General features: G+C 36.5%; 1 protein-coding gene across 1 annotated transcript in view; it reads left to right on the top strand.

Moving 5' to 3' along the window:
* Positions 1–12,741, top strand: part of LOC311077587 (uncharacterized protein) — a 118,867-nt gene that overhangs the window by 98,770 nt on the left and 7,356 nt on the right. Inside the window, exons 15-17 of the mRNA XM_084106121.1 lie at positions 295–326; positions 7,425–7,496; positions 7,697–7,889. Coding sequence (XP_083962247.1) covers positions 295–326; positions 7,425–7,496; positions 7,697–7,889 — 297 coding nt within the window. The remainder of the gene's footprint in view (positions 1–294; positions 327–7,424; positions 7,497–7,696; positions 7,890–12,741) is intronic.

The raw sequence follows: 12,741 nt of genomic DNA, 5'->3' as shown, positions 1-12,741 counted from the left end.
TATGCATAAAGGTAAAAAAAAAGCACTGGGAAATAAATTTAGGGGGCAAATATTGTCCCTTAAAGGAAAAGGTTTGACTGAAGTATAAGTGGAAGAGAGGGGGTACGCAGAAGGAGGTTGGAGAAGGAGGCAGAAGGAGAAAGTTGGATCCACTGCTCTCACCATTAGTCCACAACTGCTGAAATCTTGCTGAATCCACAATCTTGCTGAAATTGCTGCTTAGTAAAATAGTTATTTTTCAAAGTTTTGCAGTTTATTATATTATTGTCTTCATGCTGATTTCTCTCATTGCAGGTATAAATATAACGCTGCTGGAAGGACGCAACGTAAGTTGAGTTTCTGAAATTGAGGTTGTAGAGACTCCTATCAATAATAGTCCAAACTGAAGCAGTGCAATAACATGTGCATTTTAGATATGTGTGTAAACTGCATTATGAATGTGCTTTTCTAATAATTGCTGATGGTTTGTGGGGGCATTCAGTCCATATAAGCTGTGAATACTCTGCATACAAAAGCCAATTGAAAGAATGAGTTTGTGGACTCGCTAATTAATCAACACTATAAATTACTACAAATTCCCTTGTTATTTGAAAAGTAACATAAAGCTTACATAATAATTTTTTTGAAATACGTAACTTTCCGTCACTCATTTATTTGCCAAACCAGGGTTTTGGGTAAGCGGGTCCACAATAGCTTTGAAGCCTATACTCTCTGTCATCATCATTGTTCTGCATTCTCATTGTTTGCTGGCAATATGGGGGATTTAACCCTCTGGAGTCTGAGGGGTTTTTGGGGTCCTTGAGATGTTCTGACATGCCCTGACATTTGTGCTTTTTTCAGTTGCTTATAAACATATTAATGGCAAAGGTGTAAATTCACTCTATTTAGCACAAACAGGGCTACCATAATATGTGAACAACTTGCATGTACATGTTTGTATTTTTGATAGAATAATGTTTATGCATGGTTTTTTAAAAAACAAAAAACTAAAGTTTCTGAAATAAGGCCATAAAACACATTCTAAATATATGTAAATAAGACTTTTGACTAATGGATGTCGTTGCCTAGTATTTTTTCTTCAAAATTATGTGAAAATCGTCCTGCCTAATCATTCACATAACACAATACATTGATTTAAATCTTGTAAAACACTTTTTGTTTGGAAAGGCCATATGCGGGTGGGCGTGATTCACACCTATGGAGTCAATGGGGCCGCATAATGAGGCTGCATAGGTAATGAGCCTTTCATTCAGGTGTGTGAATGAGCCACAAGAATGCAAGGACAATATATAACTGGTTTGTTGTTTTTTCCACAAATTTTGCTTGCAAATTGTACAATATCCAAGGTAAACATTTCTAGTAATTGTGCAGTTAATTGTTCTCATACTGTATTTTCAGATTTGGAATATATTCTCTTCCCAAATGTGTCACTAATAAAGCATAATAAAATTATTTAAAGATAAGGCTTATAATGACCTTTTAAGATTTTGTTTACATCTATCCTTATATATATATATATAATTTTTTTTTTAAGGTTATACAATTACAACAACATTTATAATTGTAACAATATTTCCAGTGTAATCTTTCTTTGTATTCGCGATTCATATTAAAACAGTATTTTTGCCAGCTGTAGTAACTCCACAACAGCGCGCATCTTTGCGTTCATTCATTCATAGTAACGCGATTCATATTAAAACAGTATTTTTGCCAGCTGTAGTAGCTCCACAACAGCACGCATCTTTGCGTTCATTCATTCATAGTAACGCGATTCATATTAAAACAGTATTTTTGCCAGCTGTAGTAGCTCCACAACAGCACGCATCTTTGCGTTCATTCATTCATAGTAACGCGATTCATATTAAAACAGTATTTTTGCCAGCTGTAGTAGCTCCACAACAGCACGCATCTTTGCGTTCATTCATTCATAGTAACGCGATTCATATTTAAACAGTATTTTTGCCAGCTGTAGTAGCTCCACAACAGCACGCATCTTTGCGTTCATTCATTCCGATTAGAACATAGCAAACAGAACTGACCTAATTCCTCAGCGGGATCCGTTTGCTCCTCGAAATGATACTTCCAGAACTTCTGAGGTAAATTTTTGCAGGATTATTATCAAGACAGTATTATTCCTCACAGCATCGTAAAGTACATAAGTCTGAAAGTGAACTCGCGGTGTGTTATCCAGCTGATGGGCGTTTTACAGGTTTGTTTGGATCGGCTCACATTTGCGTTTGAATAGCGCGTGCTCTCCGTGGGCGGAGCACATTAAAACTTAATTAGCTGAGATGAGAACGACTGACATCTCTCTCTTTGCATACATATTACATAAACTGTGAATATTTGTTTTTTATAAAAATTACTTCGTTTAAAAGATGAGAATTCAAGCTTCATGCCTGTATGTCTGAATGCCTGTTTGACTGAGTATTCACTGAGTTATGGTTCATTTTCGGACGCGTTTCAGAATGGACTACACTGACAGAGAGGAGGCAGAACTCGCTTCGTGTTTATTTTTCTTTATTTGGCAAAAAGCACAACACTTTGTTTTTATTGTGAGTATACACAAAAATAATACACATTTAACAGAATCGATTGATGTATGAAACTCCAATGGAAAATCAAAGTCAACCGAGTATTTTTGAGTTTCTTTTACACTGCTAAAAAAAAGCGAGCTGGTATCGCCGGCGATACCGCCGACCTCTGGGGGTTAATGCGCAGAGAAAGCTGTCCACGAAGCTGTCCATTTCAACCACACATTCTCATTACTTCTTTTACAAACTTAAACTTTTATTCCAGTACTTCTGTGACAAAAGTTTGTTAGTTTGGATCAGGGCCGGCCCGAGGCATAAGCGAACGAAGTAAGAACTTGGAAACATCACAGTGGAGCGCTGCTTGGGGCCACCTGGCCACCCCCTGTTTTTTTTTACATATTAATTAACTTAAACAAGTGACATGAATGAATGAATGAATAATTCAAGACAAGTAAAATTCTGATTTTATTATCAATATACCTGCCTACAACTGCTGCTGTGTCTGCCAGTGTTTGAGTCATGCGCATAACCTCGCGTGCAGACAATTTGTGTACACAACCACCCTATAATGTCACGGTAATGTTAAGCCATGATACAAAAATTTGATTTGATCAATGATTGATGATTGACATTTAAATCCATGATTTATCCTTTAAATTTAATGATATTCAGAACAGAGAAAGAATAAAAAAATAACTATAAACAAACTAAATAATTTAAAGCGAAAGTGAAAGTAAGCGATTCGCGATGTATTTGGATGGTAAACTATTCTTTATTATAGGCTTCTTTGTGCTTCACTTACGTTCCAATATTGACGGAAAAAATTATCCTTTTCACACGCAAAAATGTGCTTGGAAACATCACAGTGGAGCGGTGCTTACTGTGAACGGTATGAATTGTACTACTGACTATTTAAACAGAGCAGTGTAAGTTTTATATGTTAGGTTGACTATTTTATTATTATATATTTATTACGGCTATAATGAACAGGCTGCGATGTCAAGATTGCAATGCTGGAATATGTTTACAGTTTGTTTTCAGGAGTTTCAAAGAGTTAGTAAAAGAGTAAAGAAAAAGTTAAAACTTTAACTACGCGTGGTGGGAGGGGGCCCCCAAATCAAATTCTGCTTAGGGCCCCCAAAAGGCTCGGGCCGGCAATGGTTTGGATACAAACACTGTCCACTGTAGCGAGCAAAATACAGAAAAACACCTTTAGAAAAGTATTTTCATTTCCACCAGTAGGTGGCGACAAATGTTTAAAAAAATATGTCATTGAATCATTTGTTAAAGAAATTTGTTAAAAAAACACTGTCTGTGTCTCATTTCAGAGGCACTCAGCATACCCGGTTAAAGTCATCACTCACACATTGTCAAATTCTGTCTTCTCAATTTTGATTTCAGAGTCAGGCTGAATCTGTTCAAAATCTTCTAGAGCAGATCGAGAACATTACAGCTCAAGAGCTTCCTTTGACTGTAAGTCTTCAAGAGAATTTTTTTATATATATATCAAATCAAATGTAATTGTCAGTTACATGATTGACATCGCAGGCCTGATTAATTGGCTTTCTTAATATTTACATTTACAGTAATTTTTTTTTTCTGATCAATAAATTAGACTGTGACCGATGTTTTGAAAATGGTCCTCAACGCTTCAGGAGAGATTTCAGAGTCTTCATCATCAGTCAGCCGAGCTGAACTAGCCTCCAACGGAAACCGTGTGTTAAAAGCCAACGAGAAACTCATCTCTACATTGGTGAAGCCGACAGACACACATGATAGAGTCGGTTTAACTCTTGATGCTGTTGGTGAGTGGAGAAACTGTTATTATTGATGATGAAACTGAGTTTATATATGATATCAGGGAGTTTATATAGTCTAGAGCAGGGGTTCTCAACTCTGGACCACGAGATCCACTTTCCTGGAGTTTAGCTCCAACACTAATCAAACACACCTGAACAAGCTAATCAATGTCTTCATGATTACTACAGTGTTACAGGCACACAGCAAAGTCCCCAGTGTTAAATCAACACTGCTCAGAGTACATATTGTCCCAATCTAAAGAGTATTAAAAGTGTTAAAGTTAATGAGATAATTAAGTGATTAATTAAGAGATGATTGAGCATTAGTGATGAACACCCGCTTCAGCCACAGCCTTAGGGTCTGTTTACATGACACCGTTTTCAACTAAAAACGTAAACCTTTTTATATACGTTTTGGCCGTTCGTTTCCACGACAACAAAGAGTCAGTTTGGGTGCCTGAAAATGCAAAGTTTTGAAAACTCAAAGGAAACACTTCTGAGTTTTAAGCGTATCGTTGTCGTGTAAACTTGGGGAGACCGGGGACAGTTGTAACACTTTTTGCATTTCTCTCAGTTACTCAGAGACTATTGGGACGAGATCTGGGACTATTGGGAGGGGATACACTGCTCTACAGCAGGGGTTCCCAAACTTTTTAGCCTGCGACCCCCATGATAAATGCGCTGCTGCCCTGCGACCCCGCGACCCCGCAAATGAACTTTTTTGCTCACCTGCCACGGGGACTGGTAGATGAAAAAATCCACCAGCCAAGCATATTTTTTACTTTTTACTTTTAATTGACATAATAAGGTAACATTAGGCCTATTATGTTGAATACAAACATAAAAACATGTCCAGAGCAAAATTTGAAATGTATAATAAAAAAAATCTCTCTATATATATTGATCAAAATGTGAGAATATATGAAATATTACTATCAAAAATATTACTACTTTTTTTTTTTTTTTTTTTGTCAGTTTTGTTACTGACTCATGTGGAAGGGAAGGCAGAACGCATAACGTACTCGGTTACTTACTTATGTTACCTCGGTTCCCTGAGAGATAAGGGAACGAGTCGAGTGCGTTGCAAAAGCTATGGGAAAACTCCTTTTCTCGAGAAAAGAATGGTGTGTAAAGCAGAAGCAGAAGCAGCCTGGCCAGCGGCGGAGTATGCACGAACCGCGAGTGCTGAAGACGTTCTGCACGGCTGGGTGTGCAGCCTTTGCTCTCCAAATGCCAGCAGGACACAAATGGGCGGCGACCGCTTCTTCCAGTGGCGGGAGCTTTTTCCTCAGCGCCGTCAACAGATAGAGCGTTAACTGTGCGAACACACTGCCGCTGACTTGAGCTGCAAAGAAGCTCTGGCCGTCCTGTCAAGGACGCTTGTCAAAAAGTACGGGGAAGCTTGACGCTTGGCCGCTCTGAATAGTGAACGCGCGCGCGCTGCCGGGGTTCTCTCTCTCTCAGCTCGTAGAAGAGCGCGTGCACGCTTAAAATTTCATATTTTCGGAACATACACCCGCCAGTGTGGCAGTGAGCCTTTTGAGATTTAGCCTACTCGTCAAACAGAAAACCTACCTGGTGTGATTGTACGTGCGAAAGGGTTAAATTAATTGCAACAAAAAAATATATTTTTTTAAAAAATCATCTCGCGACCCCTGCGCCGGGGTCCCCCACTTTGGGAACCACTGCTCTACAGTAATTTAAAAGTGATTGCAGTACCAGTTTTGGCCACAATCTTGCATACAGTTCCTTTAACTGTTTTAGGCCTACTATAATATTATAGCATTATTATACTATTATTCATATGTTGAATATGTCTACTGTCTTCTTGTTGGTGGGAGGGGCTAAGGGGTCTAACTGTGCATGTGAAGTATGAGTGTCATCACTCTAGATTGAAAATGACATGTTGCAACACTCAGGTGACAAGATGAATCAACTAAAGATAAAAGAAGACATTACATCTCTCAAGATCTCAGCAGAAGAGGATTAAACAACTCCACAAACAGCATTACCAGCTTGACTTACTGTAATTTAATTCTGGGGATTTGGCGGTGTACAAAGTTAACTGATTAGTTCAAACTAGTAATTAGATTAAATAGTTATTTTATTTTAGTCTTTTTATTGTTTTGTTTTTTGCTAATTTGTGCAGATTGAATCAACTTTAATAAAAACAAAAACAAAACATAACTGCTTATTTTCTAAATCAGAGGTTGAAATCTTCATGGTTGGACCCAGTGTCACCTTAGATAAAATCCCTCGACTTGACACAACAAATTGTTCTATGGACATCGATCTCATTGGGATCGCCAATAACAACAATGAAACAAGTATGTGAGATGTGTTTTAATACAACATTTTAAATAAAACATTTTTAGAAGATATATCACTAAACCACATTTAACTAAAGGTTTTAATGTGTTGAATACAAGTTTCTTCTGTTTCTGTCACACAGGATCAGCTGCTGTGGCTTTCATGAGTTATAACACAATGGAGAATCTACTGAAGCCAGACTTCTTCAACACATCAACTGACACGATTAAAACCATGATGTCCACTGTAATCTCAGCTACTCTTCCCAAAACCACCAACACTAAACTCACCAAACCAGTCAACTTCACCCTCAAACACATCAGAGTGAGAGACTGAAATGTGTTTTTGTCCAACCTGAGAACTGATGAACATCTGAAAACATCTAATATTCAGTGTTATACTATTTTAGGCATGTTCTTTCTTCTTTTTGCAGGAGTTTGACCCCAAAGGTTCCCTGTCCTGTGTGTACTGGAGCATCAGCGAGTGGATTGTAGATGGTTGTTCTGTTTTAGAGACCAACAGAAGCTACACTGTGTGTTCCTGTGTTCATCTGTCCACATTCACTCTCATCATGCAAACCAGCCGCCCATCAGAGGTACGAGATCATTTATAGTGAGCATTGAAGAACAGCACAGATTTGGCACTCATGTACTCTGAATCATTTGTTAAAGAAATTTGTTAAAAAACACTGTCTGTGTCTCATTTCAGAGGCACTCAGCATACCCGGTTAAAGTCATCACTCACATATTGTCAAATTCTGTCTTCTCAATTTTGATTTCAGAGTCAGACTGAAAAGCTTCAAAATCTTCTAGAGCAGATCGAGAACATTACAGATCAAGAGCTTCCTTTGACTGTAAGTCTTCAAGAGAATTTTTATATATATATATATATATATATATATATATATATATATATATATATATATATATAATAATCAAATCAAATGTAATTGTCAGTTACATTATTGACATTGCAAGGCAAGTCTGATTAATTGGCTTTCTTAATATTTACATTTACAGTTTTTTTTTCTTTTTTTTCTGATCAATAAATTAGACTCCAGTGATCGATGTTTTGAATATGGTCCTCAACACTTCAGGAGAGATTTCAGAGTCTTCATCATCAGTCAGCCCAGCTGAAATAGCCTCCTACGGAAACCGTGTGTTAAAAGCCAACGGGAAACTCATCTCTACATTGGTGAAGCCGACAGACACAAATGACAGTGTCAGTTTTACTCTTGATGCTGTTGGTGAGTGGAGAAACTGTTATTATTGATGATGAAACTGAGCTTATATATGATATCAGGGAGTTTATATAGAAAACACCCGCTTCAGCCACAGTCTTAGGGTCTTTTTACACAACACCGTTTTCAACTAAAAACGTAAAAAATTTTACACGTTTGGCCGTTCGTTTCCACGACAACAAAGAGTCAGTTTGGGTGCCTGAAAATGCAAAGTTTTGAAAACTCAAAGGAAACACTTCTGAGTTTTAAGTGTATCGTTGTCGTGTAAACGTAGGAGAGACCGGGGACAGTTGCAACACTTTTTGCATTTCTCTCAGTTACTCAGAGACTATTGGGACTAGATCAAGCAAATTTGTATATATCGTCGCTGTCGGGCGGAATCCTCGTATCTCCAAAACCATTATTTTTCAGGAAATTAAAAAAACTGCATATTTTTTGAGTTATTAAACATTGTATCGTTAAAGTTGGTATTATAACTTATATTGCTATCATATACTGTTGTATACCAACATTAACACAACATTTCCCCAAAATCATGTTTAATCGGAGATACGAGCTTTATGACTTGGGAGCAGGGAGATACGAGGTTACGTTGTCATTGATTAGAATGGTATGGACACAGACGTCGCTGCTGCCAGCAGTGTTCATCAAAGTCTGCGGTCGCATTGAGCCTTTTGACAAGAGATAAGGCTTTAAGAGCTATTCAAATCTAATGATTGTGGTTACATACATCTTCCTAAACTCTATTTTAAACGTTTAAGAGATATGAGTGATGCAATACCAAAATACTAGGCTGTCTAAAATAGGCGGAAATTAATCTGCACGCAAACAAAGTCGGCGGTCGCGTTGAGCCTTTTGACAAGAGAAAAGGCTTCAATAGTTAACCAAAGCTAACGACTGTGGTTACATACATCTTCCTAAACTCTATTTTAAAGGTTTAAGAGCTATACGTGAAGCAGAACAAAAAACGATGAGGTAACTAGGCTGTCTAATAGGCGGAAATTTGCCTAATCTGCACGCAAACTTACCGTTGCTCACGGGTTTCCTTCTGCACCAAAGCATTACAGCAATCGATTTTTAACAAAACAAGCTTACTCAAATGTATCTAACTTAACCTAACTATTTTCACTCGTTGTTGTCTAAAAAAACAGACAGAGTTATGCAATGTTAGGCTTAGCTAGACAGACCCTTTTTCTCCAATAAATAAAACCTGCTACTTGGGGTATTTTACATGCACAGTGCCAACTTCGAGTCAGTAAAATGATAATAAAAACAATAATTTAATGTTGGTATCCAAAACATTTATTTCAATTCAAGTATTATATTAGATACATTTTAAAACAATGCACACGTATAATAAGCCTATATACGTAGACATTTAAAATATATCAATAACTCATAGTTTAACACACACTGTTAACCCTTGCTGTAAAATTCTGACAATATTATACCATTTTCCATTAAAACAGTAATATACCGTAGAAAATAAAAGTAGCCTACAGGAATATACTGTGAATTAACAGTGCTCAAAGTCGACACTCAGAGGCTGTTTTCACAATCACACCCTATACCCTCATTCACTATTCCCTACATTAGTTCACTAATATAGTCCACTTGAATGAAAAGAAGTGAGTGAATTGAGACACTGATGAACACCTGATAAGCAGAATCACTGAAGGACAGAGAAACAAGAACAGAAAAAAGAGAAACACAAAAACTACAACTGACTTCCAGCCACACTGAGTGTGAAACCAGTTTACAAACCAGTTTACGATTATTTCTTTCATATATGTACAAAAGTTCTTGTTGAGAATTAACAGAGATTTAGTTATTGATAAAATTTGTTGTCACCATGATGGAGATCAGTATTTGCTTTAGTTGGTCTCTTGTCCCTGGACTTCTTACCTTTCAACTCCCTCTGACTGCTGTAACAGTGAGTTTATAAAACACATTTGTTACGGCAAGAAAAAGTCAAGAGGAAGATGATCAGGTGTTTTTATTCTTTTGTGATGATGTCACAATCATCCTGGACATGTCTGATTTTCAGATTTTTCCTGTATATAGTCATTGAAATTATAGTTATCTCATATTTAGCATATATCTGTGAATCTACAAAATGAAATCAATATTTCTGTAATCAGGTCTTCTGAAGAATATTGTAATCATATAGTGCATTCAATTTTATTTTACATTCAGACACACACAGACATCAACAATCAGCACATGAATCTCAACAATGGTGAAAAGTTTCATGTCGCAATGCATGCTGGGTTCCAGGATAATATAAAACTCCCAGCATGCACTGCTGCATGAATAATAATAATAATAAAAAAGAAATATTGCCACCATTGTTGAGATTCATGTGCTAAATTGTGATATCTCGGTGTTTCTAAAACACAGTGTAGCTCTGTTTCTCTGGTTATGCATCATGTATTAAAAAAAAAAGAGTGATTGTATCTTATTGCTGCGTTTTCACAGTGGTGCTAATGTAACACTTTTGATTGAGGATTAAGCTCTGAATAAGTGAGAATGAATTCCTTAGTGAATGAACAGGCAATATGATGATTTTGTCATTCATAAACTGTGTGTGCACAAGTGTGACTTGCAAAAACACAACTCAAGCAGCAAAAAAAAAGTTAATGTTTTAGCATCAGCATCCCAACTAAAGCAAGCACTGATCTCTATAACGGTAACTTCAAACCAAACATTTTCAATTAAACATCTCAATAACAACTTCTGTATGACAGAAATAAAGTCATACTGGTTAATAATAAGTGTAATAATGTGTAATGGCTGGAAGTCAGTCGTAGTTATTGTGTTTCTCTATTTTCTGTTCTTGTGTTTCTCTTTTCTTCAGTGATTCTGCTTACAATCACTTACATATTCCCTTAATTATCTCACTGCATCGTTACTTTTTACTCGTAGTGTGGATTTCCCTGAGGGGTTGAAAGGGTTAACTGTGTAAGATAAAAAAGACACACCCACAAAATCTATTTTAACAGTAATAAACTGTAAGTTATAAAACAGGTTTATACTGGCAACACTGTTGCCAGTAGTTTACTGTAAAATTATTTTTTTTGGTCACCATTGTGCAGAAGAGTAGAGCCTGTGCTTCAGTCCAGGAGAAGATCTACAAACATTGATGATTTGCTGCATGTTGCTTTATTTAATAAGCGGTGACTGTGTAGTTGCTGATCCAGTGGAAATCTTTTTATGTACAATAGTTTTTTAGTGGTCTCAAATGAAAGAAGTTCACAGTAATACTTTGCTCACATTATTAATGCATTATAAATTTTAGTTAATACATTTAAATGATAGTTGGTCAATTTAAGGCAGTCGGTTTCTGCAAGTGTAATTAGTTAACTATAATTTAGTGCATTTTTACAGAAACAAACTAGATTACAGTAAAGAACTGTACAATTAACAGTATTTTACTGGCAACAGTGTTGCCAGTATTTTACTGTAAAAAAACCCGGTAAGGTCTAACAGTGCAGATAAAATCAAAGTTAAGGCTTGCTTTACGTGTTACTCGACGAGGATTTCTTATCGTTGCGACTTTCAATCCTGAGGAGACAAAATGCCGGATTATGCCGCGTAAACTCCTGCCGCGGAGTGAAGAAGAGGTGGAGTTACGAGGATTCTTAGACATTTTAAGTGTCCAATGGAGTTACGAGATTTGCTCTCAAGCTATTTTCAACACTTTAGATTGGTTAATAATTTGTAAAAATAACAGAACCACGTGGGGACTGACCAATAGCATCGATTTGTGGAAAAATATGAAATTGACCAAATTTGGACATACGAGGTTTCCGCCCGACAGCGACGATATTAAACTCTATACCATTTAAAGATGATTATATATGACATATCGTTCACAGTATTTATTTGAATGGAAGAAGCCAGATGTTGCAACTGACCCCAACCCAGGGGACAGTTGCAACACAACCATGGGACGGTTGCAACATGTTAAAAATACCTTAAATTTCACTAATTAACTTTAGCTTTTTGTCTCAATGAGCATATAGAATTCTAAAAATATGAACTGTTTTAGGCCTATAGTATTATTTATTTCTATAATAATATTATTGTAACCTATTATTTATTTATTTAGTGATATTTATCAAATAACAGTTATTGAGTTTTGTTTGTTTATGTGTAGAACATAGGCCTACATATATTCAGTGTGCAGGTGTTACAGATGATATTCAATCTCTCCATATTTCAGTGCCAGACAGGAAGAATTGAACAATTTGCAATGCAACAAACTTTTATTAAACATGCAATTTATAACTTGTTGCAACTGTCCCCAAACCTATCAGCCATGACACACTGACTTTGACACATGCTAACTATGTCACTAAGAAGTCAACAAAACAATAATTCAAACTAAGTAAGTTGAAATGTTACTTTCATACCTCCAAAACAAGTTTTGTTCAATAAATGCAGCAGCAGATCTGTCTTCTTGTTGGGGGAAGAGTCTAACTGTGCATGAGCAGTATGAGTGTCATCACTCTAGCTTGTTTCTGATTGGAGAAAAATGACATGTTGCAACCATCCCCTGTTGCAACACTCCCCGGTCTCCTCTACCCTAAGATGAATCAACTAAAGATAAAAGAAGACATTACATCTCTCAAGATCTCAGCAGAAGAGGATTAAACAACTCCACAAACAGCATTACCAGCTTGACTTAATTTAACTCTGGTGATTTTGCTGTGTACAAAGTTAACTGATTAGTTCAAACTAGTAATTCAATTAAATAGTTATTTTGTTTTAGTCTTTTTATTGTTTTGTTTTTTGCACATTTGTGCAGATTGAATCAACTTTAATAAAAACAAAAAACAAAACATAACTGCTTATT

The sequence above is a fragment of the Abramis brama genome, assembly GCF_963993115.1.
Source record: "Abramis brama genome assembly, chromosome: 2".
NCBI classification, from domain to species: domain Eukaryota; kingdom Metazoa; phylum Chordata; class Actinopteri; order Cypriniformes; family Leuciscidae; genus Abramis; species Abramis brama.
This window is presented reverse-complemented; position numbering and strand designations above follow the sequence as displayed.